The 23,615-nt window shown below is 41.1% G+C and overlaps 1 protein-coding gene across 1 annotated transcript; it reads right to left on the bottom strand.

Annotated features, from left to right (window-relative positions):
* Positions 1-3,120: 3,120 nt before the first annotated feature.
* Positions 3,121-23,389, bottom strand: GOT2 (glutamic-oxaloacetic transaminase 2). The gene is made up of 10 exons (XM_010967245.3): positions 23,183-23,389; positions 15,675-15,831; positions 13,976-14,104; positions 11,780-11,839; positions 11,084-11,245; positions 10,666-10,770; positions 9,299-9,449; positions 8,675-8,840; positions 5,376-5,526; positions 3,121-4,366 (listed from the first exon to the last, which is right to left on the bottom strand). The coding sequence occupies exons 1-10, from the start codon at positions 23,263-23,265 to the stop codon at positions 4,244-4,246; spliced, it is 1,287 nt and encodes a 428-aa protein (XP_010965547.2). The 5' UTR covers positions 23,266-23,389; the 3' UTR covers positions 3,121-4,243.
* Positions 23,390-23,615: the final 226 nt, after the last annotated feature.

Here is a 23,615-nt window from a genome sequence, read left to right as displayed (position 1 = left end):
ATTTAGTACTTTATTCTTTTTTATTGCTGAGTAATAGTCCATTGCTTGGCTATACCGCATTTTGTATATTCATTCATCAGTTGATTGGACATTTATGGTTTCCATTTTTTGGCTATTAGGAATAATGCTGCAATGAATGGGTACATGATTTTGTGTGCACACATTTTTTCATTTATTTTTGGTATATACATAGAAATAGAATTAAAATGGTAATTCTGTTTAGCCTTTTTTTTTCAGTTTTAGAATTTTGGTATTCCTTGTACACATCATTTTTTAAAAACTGAGTTATAGCCAGTTTACAATGTTGTATCAGTTTCTGGTGTACAGCACAATTTTTCAGTCATACATGAATATACATATATTCATTTTCATATTCTTTTTCACCATGTGCTACTACAAGATCTTGAATATATTTCCCTGTGCTATACCGTATAAACTTGTTTATATATTCTATATATACCTCTCAGTATCTACAAATCTTGAACTCCCAGTCTGTCCCTTCCCACCCTCCTCCCCTCTGGCAACCACAAATTTATATTCTGTCTGTGAGTCTGTTTCTGTTTTATATTTAAGTTCATTTCTTTCTTTTGTTTTTTTTTTAGATTCCACATATGAGTGATATCATATGGTATTTTTCTCTTTCTGGCTTACTTCACTTAGAATGACATTCTCCAGGGATATCCATGTTGCTGCAAATTATGTTGTCATTTTTAATGGCTGAATAGTATTCCATCGTATTAAAACACCACAACTTCTTTATCCAGTCATCTGTTGATGGACATTTAGGCTGTTTCCATGTCTTGGCTATTGTAAATAGTGCTGCTATGTACATTGGGGTGCAGATGTCTTTTTGAAGTAGGGTTCCTTTTGGATATATACCCAGGAGTGGGATTGCTGGGTCATATGTTAAGTCTATTCCTAGTCTTTTGAGGAATCTCCAAACTGTTTTCCACAATGGCTGCAACAAACTGCTTTCCTACCAAAAGTGTAGGAGGGTTCTCTTTTCTCCACACCCTCTCTAGTATTTATCATTTGTGTACTGTTGAATGACGGCCATTCTGACTGGTGTAAGTTATGTTTAACCTTTTGAGGACTGTTTCCCAAAGTAGCTACACCATTTTATATTATAACCAATAGTGTATAAGGGTTGTCTCTCCACATCCTTGATAACCCTTGTTATTGTCTTTGATTATAGCCATCCTAGTGGCTGTGAAGTGATTTTCACTGTGGTTTTGATTTGCATTTCCCTGATGACTCAAAATGTTAGCATCTTTTCCTGTTCTTATTGGTCATTAGTATCTCCTCTTTGAAGAAATGTCTATCAGACCCCTTTTTCAGTTATTAATTGGGTTGTCTATTTATTATAGAGTTGTAAATGTTCTTTATATATTCTGGTTAAAATCCCTTATCAGATATATGGTTTTTAATACAATTCTCAAGATTTTTATAAGACTGTCATTTAAAAAAAAGAAAAAGTTGGTCTTTCAGTTACTAGATATAAATACAATAATTTCAATGAAAAAATTTTCCACAGCTTAGGTGTGAGGAAAAAGGTTTAAAACAAAACAAAATGCGCAAGTTGGTTGAATGAGCTGGACTTTGGTTGTTAACGTGTAAGCCTGAGGCAGTTTAGTCTAATAGCACACAATGGGCTGGCCTATGGGTCAGCTTATCTGAACCTATAAGGTTTGCTTTTTCTTATTTTGAAAAACAGATTCTCAAGCGTTATCTCAGACATACTGAGTCAGAATGCCCAGAGGAAAAGCCAGGGAACCAGTATTTAAGAAAAAAAATTCAGTTTTGGGAACTATTCTTCCCTAAATTACAGTGAAACAAGGCGTGACTGCTCTTCCTGAGCAGGTAACTACCTCCTCCATCAAATGGAAGAACAGTTAACATCTTGGGCCCTAAGCAGGAAACTGGGAAAAGGCTGAAGGCAAACAGTCTGAACTGTGCGAAAAACATCAGGTTCACACCCCACATGACTCGTCAGTGAGGAGCAGGACTTAGTCCAGGGTGAGCTGGAAATACATGTGTTTAAAAATAACGAGTTCAAGTTCCTTTTCCAGCTGAGGTCTAGGCGGCCAACTTCAACCATTTTGGCTCCAGAGAGGGAGATTTAAGCAGTTTCTTCTAACCTAGGCAATCAGCTCCTTTACAGAGTAGCTAACACATTTATTGGTTCCCCATTTAAGATACTTTTCCAAAAACACGCAGTGAACCAGTCCATTCACTCTACCTTTCACCACCTTCATATATCCATTAGCCACAGGAACGAGCCAAGGGGCAGGAGTGAGCTCACCATGCACTGTGCCCCTCAGGGAGTGAGGAGAAGCAGGGAGAAGGAACAAGTTGAGGCCCCTTTCCCCTCCCAACAATGATCAAAACACTGTGGATGGGCTGTGGACCTGATTCTGCTCCACTGCCTGTCTGGCCAGTAGCTGTCCTATCTTGAATGACTCTTGGCATTAAGCAGAAGATGACAGAGAACCTTGGGAAGTCTGCTGACAGAGTGCCTGACTTTATGAAAGAGGCTGCACACTGGTGACCTACTGTTTGCATATTTCTTACAAATCATTTTAAACAAGGAATTAATTGCTAGCTTTTAAGCATCAAAGGACTTCCTATAGAAATCAGAATTTCTATTTTATTTGAAAAATTTAAGACCTGCAACGCTGGACTTTCATTCTCACAGTGCCTGTTACTTACTACTATAATGCCTCATCTCTGAGGATGTGGGCTGGTCGCCAACAATCATCTTACATCAGTTTGCATCACTTTTTTACTTTACGCGCACTGTTTATATTATCCACTTGGCTCCTGTAGACACGTGAAATTACCACCTCCCCTCCCTCTCCTCATCACTGCCCATATCCACAGGATCCTTCAAGGTACTCCACTTGTCCTCCAAGGTCCAAAGGATTATACCCACATTTTCAGCATTGTTGGACTTGATGTGAGGAATGACAAGACAAAGATGTTGCTTTAGTTTACATTTGGAACAGCTAAAACATCTACTGGCTTATGGTCATATGGACATGATTCCAGATTTGGGGGATATATACCCACTCCTACCCTTTCATCCCATTAAAAGAAAAAAGATAACATAGTAGACAGTGGTTGGGTCTACAGTAATTTTATTGTAACAGAGAAACCAGGCTGCAGTAAGTCTACATGATTAGAGCAAATGGTGGTTAGCCTTCCAAAGGGTGAAGCTTGAGCCCAGCTGGCAGCACACAAAGGTTAAAACCAAAGCCCAGAATATCCTCTTTCCCAGGTCTACCCTGCACTGCCTGCCTCATGACAAGATACGTGACTGCACAACCACACTTAACAGAATTACGAGGTCCAACTGGGCAGAGGCAACATCTCGAAGGGAGATAATTAAATAATCATCGAAGAGGATGCTGAAATAAAGTGCAGTTACCTACTCTCTGCTATTCTTTGCTGAGAAAAGCGAGGGTATGGGATGAGCAGTAAATAATGTTCTTCATTCTTCAAATAAGTCAATCCTATGGGATGGGACTGATGGTCAGAGAGTATAACAGGATGAAAATCTAGGCTAGGTATAGATCTTTGTGCCTAAGGAAAAGAACAGCAGTGATTAGGGAGAAGAGAGGAATATTAAAATGCCTGCAAGTATTAAAAAGGAGAGCTTTCTTTCTTTTTTTCTTAAATAAGACAGGACACAGCATCTTTTATTTTCTCTGCGGCAGTGGTAGCAGACTGCCTGTAAAACATAATCTCTGTAATATGTTTGTTGATAAGGTTGTTCAGTCACAAACATGAGGCTGACTGTTAATGTTAGAACTAGGTCTTTTTACAAAGCCTCTAATAGGTGCTATTTTCTTGCTGGTTCTACAGAGGAACCCGTAACACCAAGAGGTGCTTCAGTTAAAGCTTCTGAAGTATTGCAATAGTGTGATGGACAAGTTTTTTTTTTTTTTTTTTTTTGGGCTTATGTCTTTCTCATATATGTAAACTCTGTTGAAAAAACAAGATAAAAGGATGAGGGAGATTTTGGTTTACAGCCACAAAGTTCCAGACACCAGACACAGGTGCCTCTGCCCTGTTTCACTGCACATTCTTTTCTGAGAAACACATTCAGTCTCTGAGTTTTAAGTACTGGTTGGAAAAACTGATCCGCTTGCCACCATCTACCCTCCCTCTCCCTCCATGTGAATCTCACAACAGCACAGGCTGAAGACAGGAAGGTTGTCTCTGTTCCCTCTCACCGGGGGAATTACTTAGTGACCTGGTGAATGGCATGAGCAAGGTAGCCCACGTTGCCAGAGGTGACCCCTGCCACAGAGATGCGGCCATCCTTTGTCATGTAGATGGAGAACTCCTTGGTCAGCCGCTCCACCTGCAGAGAGAAGAGTGTGTGGGCACTTCCTGGTCAGGGGGGTCTGCCCGGCCCTGGCAAGGCACAATGAGCCAATAGGTTAGCACAGAAAAATAGCAGATGCTCGGTTTTTTCACTTGAACCCTATTCCCAGAATTTGGTGTGCTAGTTTACAAATCCACGTTTTTATGTGCAAGCACCAAATACAAGAATGTTTAAGTGGGTCAAATAAAACATGACTAAGGCTCTTATTTGGCCTTTAAATTGGCAATTTGTAACCTCTGTGCTACCTCTGCATGACATCATCTAGGAGAGATAGTTTGGAAAGAGGACACGTAAGAACGTGGAGATAAACTATGTAAGTACCACGTGCTAACTGACTGCGCCACCGGAGCTTCGGGGGAGACAAACGGTATATGTATTTACAGTCATCTTGGTGAGAGCCCACAAGAATTTCCCACGGGGCCACAGGAATGGAATGAAAGGGCAGATTCTGAGGAAGGGGAGGACTGTCCTGAATCCAGCGACCCATGTGTAGTCAGAGGATTGCCTCCTCTGCTCCCCTAGATATGAAAGAATAAAAGAATGAAAGAATGAAAGAATAAAAAGAATTAAAAAAAAGAATAAAAAAGCTAGGCTGCTGAATTCTGAGGTGTGAACAGGTGAAAAAAATCTTAGAGTAAGCATCTGTAGAAAAACTGATCCAGAATCCAGGTACGGAACAGTTACTTCTCTTAATATTCAGGCTCCTCCCGCTTGTTCTGGGTTCTCTCATAGAAGCAGCAGTAGTTGTAAAAATGCTCAAAACAAGCTCTGTTCTTCAGAAGTCTGCAACCTCATAGAGGATACAGACAGGTAAATGATAAGCAAAGAAGAAAACGAAATGAATGCTTCATACTTCTTTGACCTAAGAGGGCTCCAAAATGACTGTTTTTAGAGTAATCCTAAATAAGGCAGGTGACCTCTGAAGAATTCTGGTTTGCAAGGACTGGTCAATCAGTCGGCTGCAGAGAAAGTGGAGTCCACTCACCTGCTCAGGCTTCAGGCCTGTGAAACAAAACATGCCGATCTGGTCTACGATGTGCTGCCAGTTGTGGGAGGAGCCCTCCTTCTTGAGGTTGGAGACCAGCTGAGTCCGCATGCTAATGATGCGGTCAGCCATGCCCTTTACCTCTTGCAACCTTTAAAAAAAAACAAAACAAAACCCGAGATGCAGCTTAGTTCTGGCCAAGCACTGACAGAAAGCCAGCTCCCAGCATTTTTACCTCCCTTGAGTACTCCCCTGGTGTGCCTCAATTACCTATTCTTGACCGAGTCACGTGTTGCCACTGGTCCGGGAAGAAAGCTATTTTGTAGCACTCTGTTTTATATCAGAACACTATTTTGATCAGGCAACTATAATCATTAACATAATTGAGTTATTAAGAAAAATGAATGGGAAGTGCCTTTCTATTTACTAGATGGATGCTGTCCAACCCATGAATTATTTAATAAAGCCAATAAGATTATCAAATTAAAAAAAAGGAAAAAGAAAAGAAATGAATAAATCACTCTAAAACTTAGGAGGGTGAAGGCGAGAAAGGGCAAAAGCTGTGGATTAAACAGTAAAACATGATCTTATTCTTTAACATGGGTGGAAGAAACATTCTTGCCTTCACAATTAAGACAAGGCACAGTGAACCTCCAGTGTGCCCAGCCATGTGCCAAGGGCTGAGAAGAAGGAGGACTGAGACCTGGTCGTTGCCTCTAAAAGCTTACCATTGAGGCTGGGAGCAAACCTGTAAACAATCAACTATGGAACAAGGCAGAACAAGCTAAGAAAATAGAATTGTGCTGTGCTGAGAGAGTCCCAAGAAGAGAGGGTTAATTCTATCTGGGGGAGCAGAGGAGGCAACCCTCTGACTACACATGGCTCGCTGGATTCAGAACAGTCTTCCCCTTCCTCAAAATCTACCTTATCATTCCATTCCTGTGGCCCCATGGGAAATTCTTGTGGGCTCTCACCAAGATGACTGTAGATACATTTACAGTTTATTTCCCTGTTCTTACGTGTTCACTTTCCAAACCATCTCTCCTAGATGATGTCATGCAGATTTAGCACAGAGGTTACAGATTGCCAATTAAAGGCCAAATAAGAGTCTTAGTCATGTTTTATTTGACCCAGTTAAACATTCTTAAATTTAGTGCTTGTACATAAAAAAGGTGAATTTGTAGCCTCTTGAAAAATGAGAAGCTGGTGACACTGTACCAGCAGCGCGATTACTGGCTGAAGCTAGAGCCCCTGACCCCACTAAAGGATATCATTTGACTTTAAACTCCCTGTAGTCCCATCCATCCAGCACCATCCACTGAGGCCTGGGCCCTAAAGGCACTGAGTACATGACCGTGGCTAGATCTGGGGCCACCTTACAACCACTGCCCTCCTCCATGCCCCTTGTTGATCACAGAATGAATTTCTGACTTCTCACAATTATCAAGGGGCTTCATGATCTGCTCCCACTTTCCCATTTTTGCTGCCTTGTCTACCCTCCTCAAACTCAGTGTTTCTGCCACAAGAACCACTCGGGATATTCGAAGCACACCCTGCATGATACATGTCATGTGCCTGTGCTGTCCTCATGCACGTCTCTGTCCGGTTTTCCTCTCCCCTTCGTTTCCTTTGGAGAAAAGTGCTTTCTTTCTTGAAGGCACAGCTCAAATGCTGCTGTCTGCATTACATCCTAATTCCCCACTAATTAATAGCTCTCTTCCTTTACTCAGCATTTATTCCATCTGTCTTGTATCAACACCATACGTGTATCTTTCTCACTAGGTTATAAACTCCCCAAGGGGAGAGACATCTTAGTCACCTAGCACTGTGTCTCTGTCATCTTTGAACATGATAGGCTTCAAATGAGTACTGAAATGGACATATTAAAAAAAAAAAAATCTTGATAATCATTAAGGACTATGGAAATGTAAAAAAAACCACTTAAAAATATTAACTAAAAAAAAGAGCTTAGTATAATTCTTAGTGACAAAAACAAAACCAACTCTACACATACATATATAACAGAACGTAATACAACATATTACAACTAGGAATAATAACGAGCAAAGAAAAAAGAGGTGGGTTATAGTGACTTTCTGAAACTTTCTCAAACGTACTTAGACATTGATTTTACAACAGAAAAAAATAAAATTCTAATTTAAATAACTGTTGTGTTTTTTCGGTAGGCCTAGCATGGCTCTCTTGTACTGAAAAGAAATATCCTCAACTAGACTCTGACTATTCACTTCAGTGTTCAGAGGATTAATTTAAGGTAGAAAAAATAGTTGTCACATGATTTCTAGGTGAGCTGCGGATGAAGTTTCTTACAGACTTAGCTTTTCTATCCAATAAGCTTCTTAGAGATGTGCCCCCTCAGCTAATCAGCTATACAGGATAAACTCTTATAGAACAAAACACATCTTCCATAGGCATCTTGGCTTTTTCTTAACTCTTAAGTGCATATAGCAAGGGTTTGCAAGCTTTCTCTAAAGGGCCAAATCGTAAATACGCTAAGTTTTGTGGGCTGTATGTTCTCTGTCAAAACTACTGAACCCTGTCATTATGACCTGAAAGAGTCCATACACAATTCATCAAGAAGTGGGTATGGCTGTGTTCCAGTAACGTGTTATTTATAAGAACTGGTGGCAAAACATAGTTTGCCAACTACTGATCTAAAGCAGTGTTTTCTAAATTGTGTATTATCACCCATTATTAGTTCATAAATTCAATACAGCTGGATGTAACTGGTATTTGAAAAATACTGGAGTACAGCTCATGAAGCCCAAGTATTGAGTTTTGAAAACTGCTTCAGTTATATATACATACATACATAGGTGATGTATGTTCAGGGTCATGATGTAAAATATAAGCTTTATGTGGATCGTGGTTAAAAAAAAATGAGTAACATTAACTTATAGCACAGATAGTATAGATAATGAAAATGAAAAATATGCAGAAATACGGATTCAATGCTAGTTATTATTAGGATAAATGTAAAAAATACATAAGAAAGTTTTCCTATGTAAGATACCTCAGTTTGAACTTAGGTCTAGAAGGCAGGTTTTACTTAACATGGAGATGACAGACTAAAAGGAACTGCCATTTCTGAATTGTTTCTTACAGGGAAAGACCAACTTATCTGTTTGAAAGTGCTAAGATGCACACTCCTCTCTCCTTCCTCCCCATCCACATAAGGAAGCTGTGTGATACTGTACGTCCCTATAAGCCAACCATCAAGGAGCTTTGAAGGATCAGTGGTGCAAAAGGCAGATGGCTGGGGAGTGGCAAAGTGCCTTTACCATTGCTTCCGCAAATCCGGGCTGGTCAGAATGGTGGAAGCAATCCGGGCTCCATTGAGGGGAGGGTTAGAATACATGGGACGGATCAGGATCTTCAACTGTGACTCCACTCTTTTGGCTTCATCAGCATCTTTGCAGACCACAGTGAAGGCTCCCACACGCTCACCTGAAAAGATAAAACGGACCTTGTCTTCTGGTTCATCTATCTAAAATGCTAAAGACAATCATGATTACATTTGCTACACATTATCTGCTTCCATCAGATGCACCACAAAAATAACTCTTTGTTATAAGTAGGTGTTCAACAAGCAGAATGGTGAACCTAGGCACAATAGAAAATCTGAGTACTCAAGAGTGGTCAGAGGTCTCTTTTCATTGTATCCATCTTCTTGGCTCATTAGAGAAGCAGTGATCAGTTTCCTTTGCTGGAGGAATTCAGGGACTCTAAAGGAAATATGGCTAAGAGCAGTAAAAAATCCACTTGACCCATCTTTCCTCTCTGGGTAAGAAGGACATGGATGACGCACACACAGACACACCCTGAAGTCTGCACGTTTGTGGCATCCTCTCCCAGCACTTCTTCAATCTCAACAGAACACACATCACGAGGGTCTTGCAGCTTACCATATAAGCCCATGTTCTTGGCATAGGACTGGCAGAGACAAACACTGATGCCCTGTTCGATAAAGTGGCGCACAGCCCAAGCGTCCTTGTTACCATCGCCGCTGGCAAAGCCTTGGTAGGCCATGTCAAAGAACGCAAAGAGGTTGTTTTTCTGGGAAGAAAAGAAAAGATGGCCAAAGCTTTAGGCAGTCCCTCTCAAGATGCCCCAGATGGTTACCTGAACTTATCGGGACCTTGCCAGCTTCACACAGTCAAGAGTTTTCTCCCCATATAGCAGTCTGGAGATATTTAATTTTCCAAGAGTTAAGATACCAACATCTTTTTAACTTTGGTGGATATGGGCCTTCAAGAAGTTATTCAGAAAAGGTAATTTTAATCCAATCTGCACAGGATGCTGCTTGGTCAAACAGGAAGCTCTTCTAAGGCCCACAGGAGTCTGGGTAACTATTTTGATCCTGCCAACACAGGACCAGCCACAGTCTCTACTGGGGCTGACATGACTCTGGCAGATCATCTTATTCCCAGGGCTCATGAGATAGCCTCTTAATAACCATCTCATCTTTAAAGTGCTCTCTGAATGCTGTTTCTCTGTCTCATTCTGCTCACAGCTTAGGTTTGACGGAATGTAAAAGGGAAACCAAAAGGAGTGAGAATGGGGATCGGAGGCAACAGAAATATCTTTCTCCTTAGGAATTTTGGCTAGTGCCTTCTCTCACAGAGGAACAAAAATCACTGTGAATGATAACAGCAATGCTGAGGAGAGTGGCAAAGACAGGAGGGGACGTAAAAAAATGGATAAAAGGATGCACAAGTTGGGGGGAGGGTATAGCTCAGTGGGTAGAGTGCATGCTTAGCATGCAGGAGGTCATGGGTTCAATCCCCAGTACCTCTGTTAAAATAGTCATAATAATAATTAATAAATAAACAAACCTAATTACCTCCTCCCCAAGACAAAAAAAAAAAAAAAAAAGCAAATATAAGAGCAATAGATAAAACAGATTAAAAAGAGTCATTAAAAAAAAAAAAAAAAAAAAGATGGACAAGTAACCACTGACCAGGGCAAATGTAGGCCCCAAAAGCAGACATCCTAGGGCCGGTGGATGCCAACTGTGCTGAATAGCCAGTGACAAGTTTTATCAGAGTTTCATACATCTTGGCTGAGGAACAAAAATTATTTTAAAACTGCTCATGTATCATGAAATAGAACTGCTAATTATGCAAACGAGGAGTGTTTTCCTGGCAACTTCACAATGCATGAAAATTTTATGCAGCCTCAAGGTTAATTCTCACTGTAAGACTTTGCCAAGTGAAGCATCCAATGCTAGCTATTAAGCATGGAACTGTCGCTGGTCAGTTCACCGCCCTACCTTCACCACTGCCGCCATCTCCTTCCACTGCTCAGGACGAGGGTCCACTCCTGTGGGATTGTGGGCACAGGCGTGCAGGAGAAGAACACTCTGCGCTGGTATTTTCTAAAGTGAAAAACAACAGATTACTTTGTAGCTTTAAGGAGATCATTTACCTGAAATGCCACAGGGTCACTATTATTTGATAAGTAACAAAGATAACCTGAGGTCTGGGAATCAGCTCATCCCCACTATTTCTTTTTTTTTAATGGAGGTACTGGACCTCATGCATGCTAAGCACGCTCTCTACCACTGAGCTATACCCTCCCCCTAATCCCGTTTTAGTTCCAATATTGAGACCTAGCTGACATACACCAAATTCTTACAAGGAGGTTTATTCCTGTTCCTTCACCCCTCCTGCCCAGAAAGCCACACTCACTGAAATATCCTCTATAGCGCCTGTGAAGTCGAAGCCGCACGTCTTGGGGTCATAGTATCGATAACTGTGTAGCTGCATGCCAGCGTCCCTGAAGATAGGTGTGTGATTTCCCCAGGATGGTTTGGGCAGAAAGACATCTCGGCTGAACTTAAAAAATCTTTGCTAAAAGATGAGAAGAAACCGAATGGAAAAGTGAAGCAAGGAGAGGGGAAAAAAAGTTGATATATTTTACTGATAGGACATTTTTTTCCTGCTGAAACTCAGCTTGTCTCTATGATTGAGAGACAGTATTGACTGAATGGCGAGACTGCCTGGGTTGGAATCCAGGCTCTGACAGTTATACTGGTTGTGTAGCCAAGGACCTATTTGAGCCTTACTGTCTCCTTTTGTAAAATGGCGTTAATTGTACCTCCCTCATAAAGATTAAATGAGTTAAAATATAAAAGCTTCTAGTTTTAGTAGGTGCTCAGTAAGTTGTATTTAATATTATTATTATTACAATCTCTTACTTATAATTTCTTCTAAGTACTTTCATTTTTTCCCCCCAATTCCATTTATCAGAGAACAGGAAATCTTCCAGCTTTGTAGAAAGAGGAAATCTATTTCTAGGTCAGAAGTCAAACACATACGCAATAGGAAACCCCATTATCTCAACTTACAGACTATCTTACCGCTCCTTCCTGGACCCAGACTCACCAGAAAATTGGCTCCGATCCTTAAGGCTCCAGTTCCAGAAATGGTCTGCACCGTGACATACTGAAGGAGAGACACCCCGGGTCAGTGAGGTGCAACACTCTCTCTACAGGCCCTGAGCGCTGTAAACCTGAGCTCCAGTCCACTGAGAGGCACACCCTTCCCTCTTTAGGAGCTGAAGACACCCTTCCAAATGAATATTTAGAAACGCGAGAACAGCACTATTGTTTCATTCCATTTTCTAAGAGACAGACTGACTCTCCTCATGGGTTCTTAAGAGAGCTGTCTCATCAGTTTCCAACATCTTTGCTGACGTGGAAGCTGATTCCTTATGGCCCATTGTTAGTATCGCACTGAGTTATATGAGAAACTCTCAGGATACAATCCCCCACCAGATACGAAAAAGGACTGATTAATAAATAGGAAAAAAGACATGACAGTCACTACATTAAAATATTATTCTAGAATTATGCAAAATTGAATGATTCTCTGAACATCAAAAAGCAAGTCATCTTGAAAAGTCAACAAGTACATTAGAATAACACTGTTATACTTTGAAGGCTAAGAGGTCCCCTTCTGTAAATTTCCATAATCTGAAACTATTATCTTTTGGGTAACAGGGAGATGCCTGAGGAAAATCTGTTTCTTCAAACTGGTCAGCTTTAGGGGATGAGCAGGAAACCACAGCAGGTTTTGCGTTTTTTTAAGGCAGCATAGCAGCACAAGCTCTACAAAACCTAAATCTGCTTCGTGGACTGGGAGGCAGTGGATTAAATGGGGAGAACCCAACTAACAAACTCTTTAGTAAACAAAGTTTGTCTGTGCAAACTCTGGCAAGATAGAAATAAAAACTTAACTGTAGATGTGACAGTAAGATTCACCAACGTACAGCAATTTATAAAAGACAAGTTGATGTTATTTTAAGATAGGCCAGTCTTATACTTAGATTACAACTTGCTAGATGGACACAGACTAAGCAAAAATTACAGAAAAATGCTGACTTTTTCCTGAGGGTTCATAGGTGGTTGATTGTATGGACATCAATCAAATCTGTGACTTAGGATCATTATTACATTACCCTAGGGTTGAGGCTGTATGCTCTTCTCTGAGTTAATGATCTAATGTGTGGACTTAGACCAGCCTTGTGAATAAACTGTATTTATTTTGGCCTTGGGAGTGGGGAGGGGAGAAGTGTTAGCTAAGTTTTGCTACTTTGTGAGTTTTCCCCCAGACTTATCTGGAAAAATAAATATTTAAACATATAAATGCACCCATTAAAAAACACTTTTGTTTAGAAGGGTAGAGGGTATAGCTCAGCAGTAGTGCATGCTTGGTGTGCACAATGTCCTGGGTTCAATCCCCAGTGCCTCTATTAAGGGGGAAAAAAATTCGTTTCCAAAGAAAGTAAACTATAATGTACATGAGCTCACGTGTCAGGCTGGCTATTCAGTGGTCTGGCTGCATCCCACCCACATGATGCTAGTCTTCTACTACGAGCACTGGGCCTGCATATACTCTGTGGGTGCATACAGGAATCTTTTTGTAAAAACCTTAGGTCTAGTGATCTTTAGGGTCTCTTTCGTCCACAATAAGAGGGTCCCCTGGGAGCTGGAAGGAGGAGATACCTAGGAGCTGCTTGTCTTTCCCCTCACGGCAGCAGGGATGCTCTCTGCCCTCTGAAGGGGGAGGGAGCATGGTCTACTCCCTTTCAATGTCCAGGCTGGCAATGAAGGGGCAGCAGAGGAGTGCCAGACTTGTCCTGGCCCCACCAGTCCACCTGTGGTTTGTTTTCTGCCTGCTTCCTCCATCTAAGCTGGAAGCTTGGGGCAGGAGGGTAGGGCTAATTACAGGCTTTGAAACTTGGTACAGTTTGGCATTCCTAAAAGCATTTATTCAGTGTAAAATGAACATAAGCACACAGAGACAAACAGCAAAAGCAGCGTCAGCTCTTCAGTAAAATCACTACTACATTTTCAGGATTACTGAATTTTTTGGAATTGGTATTATATGAACTCTTTCACTTAATCAGTGCCAATTTACTATCTAAAGAAGAGATATTAGGAATAGCGTGGCTACCTCAAAACAATCATCCCACACAAAGTGATGTATCCTTTCTCATTTGCTTAAATTATTTCCAGTTTGTTTAAACTGTTCAATTTGAAACAGACCCTGTATGATGCCAGAGCCTGCTCTGCTTACCCGGCCACTTTTCAACACTTCGCTGTTCTCACCCAGGGCTAATTCGGCAGATGCCTTACAAAATTCAGCCAGTCCTGCAATGGGCAGGTATTCTTTGTCCAAATGTTTTGCAGCAATCTGGGCCTCTGCCTAGACAAGAGAAAATGCATCCATTTAGATTCTTCTCCTTACCTGGAATTACTGTGAATAACACTTAATGTTTTATAAGTTACATTTTAGAAGTTACATTTTAGCCTTGTTTTTTATTTAGAGATACTGTCCAAGAAGATGATGGGTAAGTAAGTACATTTTATATTGCAGAGAAGAAACAGTAAAAAAATTTTTATCATATTTAATTTTTTTAAAGTTAGGTTTTATGTAAATTGGTATACAATGTCTCTTGGTTACCATTTAACATAAAATGGTATTCTTGGGATGCACAAGAACAAACTTTAAGAGCAGTACTTAAAATAGGTATGAGAGATAAAATCAAATTAAATATACAAAGAAGTATTTTAAGGTATATGCCACTTTAAGAACTTCAAAGGTTTAGTAGTAATAGCACATATCTTCATGCTTTGCAGTCAGAGACCTGGCTGTCCCTTACTGTGTGACCCTGGGCAATTTATTAACCTTCCTGAGTCTCAGTTTGTTCATCTGTTGAATGGGGAACAGCTGTTTCTACCCTTCATATGATTGAGGTGAAGAGTTGATGAGGTAATGTACAAAAGTGTGTGGTGGTGTTCCAGCTTGTACCAATGGCTAACACATGCCAAATACTTTAAACTGACTTACTGACACAAGCAATCCCTGCATGACCTGAGACCCAGGAGCTGGCAATTTTTCATCAGTCTTCTCATCACAAACATTTTTTGAGTCCTTTTTTTTCTATTCTAAGAGAGACATGACCTAATTCACACTCCCACGCACTCAGAAATTTCTCCTTGCAGTGGTTCATTCAGCCCGTCGTCGATCACTGCAGTGGCTCATAAGAGCCTGAGCCAGCCTACTGCATAGTGTACAGCTCAGTGTACAGGGTTCTCTACTCCCACCCAAAAGTATGCTCCTGTAATTTCCACTCAGGATGCCTAATTCTGCTGTACGGAGGAACAACACATCATCACCCCGCTTTTGGAAACGACAGAGCAGCACATTCATATTTCATCAGAGAGGGTGTAGTTGAAAAGGAAACATTAACTTACTTTCAAAAAATTGTTCTAAGGGAATTAATTATATTATTTACAGTTATGATAACCAACAGACTACTACTAATAAAAATAACACAAAATGAAGAAAATTACTCTATAGTTCAACAGAAAGGACAGAGTATGCCTGGATAGGATGGCTTTATTAAGGTGATCAAAATAAGAGAAATGCAAAATAACAACAGTAATCCCCATCCTCAAAGGATTAATTCTGTCACCAAGAGACAATGTGTAAATTCTTGGTCCTTTTCTACACCCTGTGGATTAAATATGACACTATGTCTGTTTTATAGATAATCACAGAAGTTCAATCCTGGAAAAGACCACATAGTTCCAACCCGTCACTTTTACAGCCAAGGAGACTACAGCCCAGACAACCTAAGTGATTCAAGCAGTTAGTATCAGAACTAGAACCCAGGTTTCCTGGCTCCCAGTATGACAGTCTTTCTGTGTCTCTTCAGGGGCACCCTTCAGTTACTCATCCCCATCAAACAGGAGATGTCTGGCACACTTACCTTCCGGACACTAGGGAGCACATAAGGCTTTCCATTATCATCCCGGTAGGCACCAACTCCCAGATTCATCTTTTTGCTGTTGGTGTCTCTCTTATAGGCTTCTGTGACTCCCAGGATGGGATCTGGGGGCCCCATCTCCACATGAGCCCACCAGGAGCTGGAATGGGAAACAGAAGACATCAGTCACAGTAACTAGATTTCCATGACCAGAGGTGTCCTGGTTCTGCCGAAACTCCATTTCAACAAGTGTTTGCATGTTTACTATGCACAGGGTATAGCAATAAGCACCGATAATCCAACAATGCATAAGACTTCAGAGCACACTGTAGAGGAGTAAAGACCAACATATTAATACAAATGCGATGAGAAGCAGAACAACTGAATCATGCTAGGGAGGACAGGGTGCACGTGTGAGCAGTTCAAACCTGATCTGAAATCCCAGGCAAAGGATATTTCAAGTAATTTGGCAATGAGAAGCTGTGAGTGGTAAAATATGATGCTGGAGAAGTAGGCAAGGGCCAATGTGACAGTATTACATGACCATCCCTCCCACCCCTCACCTTGGCCCTCCAAGGAGATTGAGTTTTATCTTGTTTCCAAACTTATTGAGGGCATCCTTTGGAGAGTGTGTTAAAAAATACAGGTTCCTGGGCTCTACGTTGGATGTAGTTTACTGAAAAATCTGGTTCTTACCCAGTAAGAAAGATAACAGAAATAAGGGCTTGACCCAGGGTGTGAGGCAGTAGGGGTAGAGAGGACAGAGAATTGCTAGGTATTTGCAACTAACCGAATGTAACATCTTACTGATTTCCTCGTTACTTATTGAGTTAAAATGTTTGACAATGTTCATTATTTTATATTTGTATGAGTCAAGATTTCCCCTTAAAAAATTATCATTTAACAGTGTTAGGGGTCATCCACTGATGCCCAATGGATTTACCTGGTGGGGCCAAGTGAACTGTGTTGCTGGGGGAGTGCACTCCCTGAGTGAATCCCAAGAGGCAGTATAACTTAAAATAACTTTCTCTAGCTTGTTCCCCACTTCCTCCTGATATGTGGTTTCTGGTTGCCTTATGACCAATAAGGTAGTCCCTGTTGGCAACAGACTGTGAATTTGGCCTTATGCTGTGACCATTCAGTGATCTCTGTAAATGGATAGCAGAGATCTGTTCTCTGTTGAGATGACAGATAATCTGGTTTGTTGTTTTTTTTGAATCTTTCTCGTCAGAGCTGTGAGATTGTGTGTTTACTCTATACCTGTGGCTAAAGTTGTAGATCTGAAGAGCTATAAGCTCTCTATGTATAATTTTCAGGAAGGCTTTTTTTTTTTTTTTTTGGTTTTACCCCTTTGGGTGTCTGAATGTGAAATATCTTCCATCTCAGAGAGTAGTGATAAATTATGAAAAAAAACCTCACATTAAAGGTGCTCTGTCTGATTGTTACAGAAGCTGAATTTCTAGTGCTTAAAATGTGGTAGATTTAATTTTTTTCCTTAAAGAGATGAACTCAGAAACATTTAAAAATTCAAGTTCATATAAGATAAATCTGATAAATAAAACTAGTTTAATTTTGAATAAAAAACAGCTATATCTTTTATATATTCATATAAAGCATCTTTTATTTACTTTATTCTATGAGGGTCTGTTTTTCCTAAACTTATACTGGTTCACTAATAAAACAAGCTAACATTTCTCCTATATAATGTTTAAAATTATGGAAAATGTAGATATGTGTCAAACTAATTTTTATTTGACAAATTTTAAATTTCAACAGTAGCAATATTTTTTACTTTTATTAACTTTATTTTTTAAGAACAGTTTTAGATTTAGAGAAAACTGAGTAGACAGTAGAGCTTCCCCCCACAAGTTTCCTCTTATTAACACTTTATATTAGCAGGGTACATTTCTTACAATTAATGAATCAGTGTTGATACACAATTTATTCAGACTTCTTTAGTTTTTACCTAATGTTCTATATATCCGTTCCAGGACACCACATTACATTTAGTTGTCATATCTTCTTAGGCTCCTCCTGGCTGTCAGTATCAGACACAACTTGGTTTGGATGACATTAACTGTTTGGGGGAGTACTGGTTAAGGATACTGTAGGATGCTCCTCTATTGGAATTTATCTGATGTTTTTCTTATGATTAGAATGGGGCTATGGGTCTTGGGAAGAACAGTAATTATATTTTTTAATATGTCAGCTTGAAGACAATTTCCAAGATCTTTAAGTAACTTAAAATCTTGGACTAAAATTACAATGAGTTAATGGATTAATTACTGACTGGATACCTAAATAATTTTTAAGTATGATAAAGTACCAACATGTTAACTACTAAGCCTAATTTAAAATTTACATACTTTTACTTATTTTTGTATGCTTCAGAGAGGCTATAGCTTTGGATCATGTTAGTGAACATGTTCTTTGTTGCTATTTTAAGAAGGTATGGAAGGGATGTGTGTGTGGTGGTGGTGGGGCTACCGAAGTGGTACTACGTGTGTTCATGAGCATTACCAATCTGCTAAAATGCTTGTGTAGGACTGAAATCAACATCCTCCCGTTTTATCTGTGAAATGGAAGTTATTTGGGGTAAAGTTATACTTAATAAATGGTTGAGACTATACTAGGATTGATAGTGACAGAGATATACAACTGTGTATGTTTTTGTTTTCCAAGGAAAATGAGCAAGAAGTGAAAACATGAGCAAAAAGTTTTACACAGTTTCATATTATAGAAAACAGTCTTTATGATCTCTTAAATCATCGATAACCTGCTGTATGATAAGAGCTGGGGGTGTAAAGAAGAGTAAATCAATCCCTCGCCACCAGATGAGCCCAGTGGAGTGACCAGTAGGGAGTTATACACAGTGTGGGCTGGAGACGGGGCGATAATGTACAGTGATGAAGACAGGCTCAGGGCACAGCTTATCTTCTACGGTGGCCCTGAGGAGATAGCCTGGGAAGGGGAGGTAAGTATAGGCTTAGGAAGGCTTCCAGGAGGTGACATGAGTGCTACAGATGAAAGGAGGAAAAGGACCTTCTAAGCAGAGGCATCAGAATACAGGTTAAGGGTGACAAAGAGCTGGGGGTGATGCGGTAGAAAGTGGAAGCTAGGGAAGCAGGGTTCCCGATGACTTAGGTGAGAAAGCCAACATTCTTTCAGTAATCATTTATCCAGTCTCAACTAATCAAAGGTTTCAGCACAGCACAGTACAAGTTCTCTGTGCTCACCATCCAGGCTGAGAGCTTGGTGAATTATTTCATTAGAATTTCTTTCCCAAAATCATCCTGTTGAACTTGTGGCTCGTCAGCACTTATATACCTCACTCCGCCATGAGGGGCACTGGATGGCTGGTTGGATGTGGCAGCAGAGTTAAATGTAAGCTCTCCTGACAAGCTGAAAACTGCCTCAGTCTCAACAGCTGTAATTGGCATGTACAGTTAATTCTCTGTTATTAAAAGGTGGATTATTTCATTTTTGGATTTCCCAGGCTTTTACTTCTTTTAATAGCTTCCTCTGGGCAATGTCAGTACTGGGCAAACTGCATGGATTCAAATGTTCCACCACTTAGCAGCTTTGTGAGAACAGGCAAAGCAATTAACTTCTCTAAGTCTCAACTTTTCTTATCTATAAAATGGGGGCAGAACAGTACCTATCTCATAAGGTTGTTATAATGATGAAAGGAGTTATTAAATATAAAACACTCAGAACAGAGCCTGGTACAGAGTGAATGCTTGATTTTAGCTGGTATCGTTACTAAATTATTACTGTTACACTTTAATTTAGAATTCCCATGCCACTAATGTGGAGACTGGTGAGGCAAGTAGGTAAAGAATTCAAGTCTTAACTTTATGATCAAATGAGGGTCTTTCCTGCTTTTCAATCATTACTACTTATTCTTTCCTAGAGTCTCGGAAGACGTTATCATTCTTCCTTCTCACCAGTGCTACTGCCAGGACTCAAAATCCTTCTCATTTTTTTTTTTTTAACTGTTCTAGGCTGCCTGGGGGATTCCAATAACTAAGCGACACAAAGCAACTTCTAAATTGGGCCTGAAGAGAGCTTTCATTATGTTCTGCTCACAATTCAGACCCTGCGAACATGTAGCCACCTGCCTGTCTATATATCACTGTCATTAACTGATGAGTGCAAGGAATGCCCGGAATGCTAAGGAAATATTAAAGAGAACTTTTGGTAAGCGATTTTCATTTTTGAAAATATGGTTCTGTCTCCAAGGCCTTCCATCAACAATGACAGAGCTGCTGCTCCTAAACCACAAGAAGGTACTGTTTTTAGTTCTTACTAAAGGGTGTGAAAAGCACTTATTTACCAAGTTCTTTAAAAAGCTTATTTAGTATAGAAATTCTCTCAGAAATCATAGCCTTGAGTCTTCTGGCAGAGAACTAACCGAGAAAGGTATCTTTTAAGAAGAATTCTAAAAGAATTTAAAAATATTAAACGTTAAACAGTCTAAACATATAGGCAGAGATACTTGATTTGATTAGTCCTACATCAGTAATTATGTTCCAATCCTCTACACCCTTTATTATTCCATTCCTGAAAAGGGTAAAGACCATGTCCATACTGTAAGGACTCTCCTGTTTTTAAGAGACAGTGCTAGATGAAACCAAGAGTGCTCTAGGGACAAAATTGATGCTGATAACTTGTGACCGACAAAGCATTCCTATCTGTGCACTTTGGACAAAAGAGCAAAGTGTCAGCCATTGAGCAATACTGATCAGCCAACCAAAAGCTGTTAGGTACAAAGTATCCAGATAAGCATTTCCAGCTCAAACACCTTGCAGTTTTTCTGGGAGCCTACCTAGTGCTTTATAATTTTAAAAATGCTTCCCCTCACATTCTTATTTTAAAATAAGAAGTTAATTAACTTGCTCATGATCACAGAGCTAAAAATGGCAAAGACAATACTACTATCATTTTCTTACTGGATATTGTAACACTATTGCACATTGCCTTTCTAAAGGGTCTCATAACAGAGGAGAGAATAGCTCATAGTGGTCGAGCACATGCTTGGCATGCACAAGGTCCTGGGTTCAATCCCCAGTACCTCCTCTATAAATCAATAAATAAACTTAATTACCTACCCTTCCAAAAAAGAAAAGAAAGAAAGAAATTGCAAACTATAAGATTTTAAAAAAGGTCTCATGATACTCCTTCAGTTATTTCACTATAAATTAAATAATCAGAATTAAATAATTAAGGACAGATAATTATCAATAAAAATACATTAGCATATTTTCTTTTCTTCACTGACCTGTGACCATGTCTAATTTAATGTTACTATGCTTTTACAGCAGAGGTCAACAAGTGCTTTCTGTATAAAAAAAAAAAAAATGCAGTTAAACATTTGAACTTAGAGAGTTCCATTTAAAATGACCCAAGGATGAAAACTAAGTATTTCATAGGATAAATCCTCAGTTCTTCAGAATACCAACTGCCAAGGTTTCATTGTATTAGAATGAGCTGTTTAAAAAGAAAAAGAAAGAAAGAAACTTCAATTAGTTGAATTTATTTTAAATGTTTTCCACTTTTACCATTTTTTGTTGGGTAAAGATCACATCTACAGTGGTGGGAGTGGAGGTTCTTCCTTGTCTGAACAGTTAACAGTCATATCCAGATATGGCATCTGATTCTATCACCCAATTGTGCATCATTGGTTAAACCTGAACAGCACTTCCTCAGCTGCAGGTACTCAAATATTTTAAAACTTTTTTGTATACTTTTGCACCATTGTGGTTCTTTCATGTTTAACTTGGAACTAAGATATGATGTTAAAATGTTTTATTTGTTTCCACGACATTAATTTAAAAATCAAGGTCTAAAGTTAAAATATTCAATTTTAAAGACATGCCATCCAGTGTTCTAACTGCTGAGATATAACAGTGAAAAAAGTAGGTACAGTCTCTGCTCTCACGGAATTTACATTCTAATGGGGAAAAGACAGAAAAGAAAAATGAGTCAGGCTCTTGAAGTGAAACGATGATTAAAAGGTCACACCCATAGGGATTCTTACCAACGACTTTGTAAGGAGAGCTGTAGGCCACCTAGCCAAGTCCATAAAATGAGATTATTTGAAGATTACTATAGTGTTGAAATAGATTTACTTGCCCATAATTGTAGATACCTCCTTCTGTTCTCCAAATTTGCTGCATAAATGATAACCCCTCCCTAATTCTGGTCCATGAGGTAGGCTGCCTTAAAGAGCACACCTTGACAGTGGGCCAAGAAGGAACCAAATCAGGGAGAAGAAAGTCTGGGCAAAACTGTACTGCCAAGAGTGTGGGGCTTTGGGAAGGACAAACTGTTATGCTGGCTTAAAGACATCGTACATACATTCAAAGGAAAGGCCAAGGCACGTATGAGGTCAAGGCTTTGCTCTTTAGAGTTAATATCTGATTGGGGTGGTTTGGAGACCCGGTTCCTGATTAGGAATTAAGGGCACTGTCCCAAATCGGCTTTTTGAGTGAATTAAATATCCTGGCTTAGGTCTCTCCACTAGGAAGGGATTACAGACTCGTTTATGCTTGTTAACCTTTTCTCCGCAACACGTTACAGTAAGAAGTTACATATTTGGAATTTTTTGAGTGATACCTGTCCCTCCCTCAGGCTTGTTCACCACTGTATCCAGCACTAGCATCTGGTCCAGTGCCTGGCTCTGTGAAACTGGGGTGAGGAAATATTCACTAAATAAAAGAGCAGAGCGAGAGGGAGGGGAAGAAAGGCAACTTCCCTACCGCTAGACCTCCTCAGGGCTAAAAGAAAAAAATAAAGGTATTACACTCAGACTCTTTTCCATCCAAAGGCCAAAGGGCCGGGGGGGGGGGTCACGGGTGACTCAGGCGGGAAGATGCCGCGCGCCAAGGTCACAGTATGCAGAGAGGAAAGCGGGTCCCAAAAGCCAGAGTTCTGGGAACCTTCCTCCCTTGAGCTTCCTTTCCTCGACGCACAAACGGCAGCCAGTCGTCGACCCTCCAACCCTGCTGGGGCCCAGTGAGGCCACGACAGGTGAGCCCCGCCGCCGCCTAGGGCAGCAGGTCAAGGGCAAAGGCTCCCCCCCCCCCGGCACCGCAGCCAATCGGCGCGAGGCAGCCCCAGCACCGCAGCCAATAGGCGTGATTCGGCGCCGCAGCCCCGGGCTCTCCCTTCGCCCCCCAACCCCCACTGCGCCGAATCTGCTTGTCGTGACCCGTCTACCTTGAATGGGAGTCCGGGTGCCGTAGAGGGCCACACTTCCTAACCCAGGGGAACGCGCTGGCACGCTTGCCTACGGTCATAAGAGCAGGGTAGAGGAGAGCTGTAGGACCCAAAGGGTCATTGTGAGGCGCGGACGCTCGACCCTCAGCCCCCAGTGAAGCCGAGGGGATAGCAGAGAAAGTGTGTGTGGCGGGTGCACGTGTGTGCTCTGAAGGCGAGTTAGCTGTCCTGGTGCACGGGCAGCGAGGCCACGCAGGCCCGTCGCCCCGGCTCCTTTATCCCTTGCTTACCTGGCTCTGGCAGAAGCCGCGGCAGCGAGGCCTGGGTGGAAGGCAGCGGCGGACAGGACGCGGCCGGAGTGCAGCAGGGCCATGGTGGGCGGCAAGAGGGCAGTGGGTTGATGCAGGACGAAGCAGAGATGCCAGCGGGCGCGGACACAGAGGCGCCGGCTCCTGCTGAAGGTAAGGACAGCGACTTCCCGGGGCGAGGCTAGAGCGGCCGCCCGCCAAACCCGGGACCGTGTCACAGCGCACCCTGGCGGCCGGAGCGGCGCGGCGAGGCCTCCGCGTAGCCTCGGGTCGGCCTGCCGGGGAGTCTGCACAGCCAGGGCCAAGTGGTCCCGAGAAAACAGTGACAGCACAGTTTATCGCTGCTCACAGCGCCCGACACGCTTCATTTATTTATTTACGAAGGATTGGACCGAAGAGGCCAATTTGAAAGATG

The sequence above is a fragment of the Camelus bactrianus genome, chromosome 9 (assembly GCF_048773025.1).
Source record: "Camelus bactrianus isolate YW-2024 breed Bactrian camel chromosome 9, ASM4877302v1, whole genome shotgun sequence".
Lineage (NCBI taxonomy): Eukaryota > Metazoa > Chordata > Mammalia > Artiodactyla > Camelidae > Camelus > Camelus bactrianus.
This window is presented reverse-complemented; position numbering and strand designations above follow the sequence as displayed.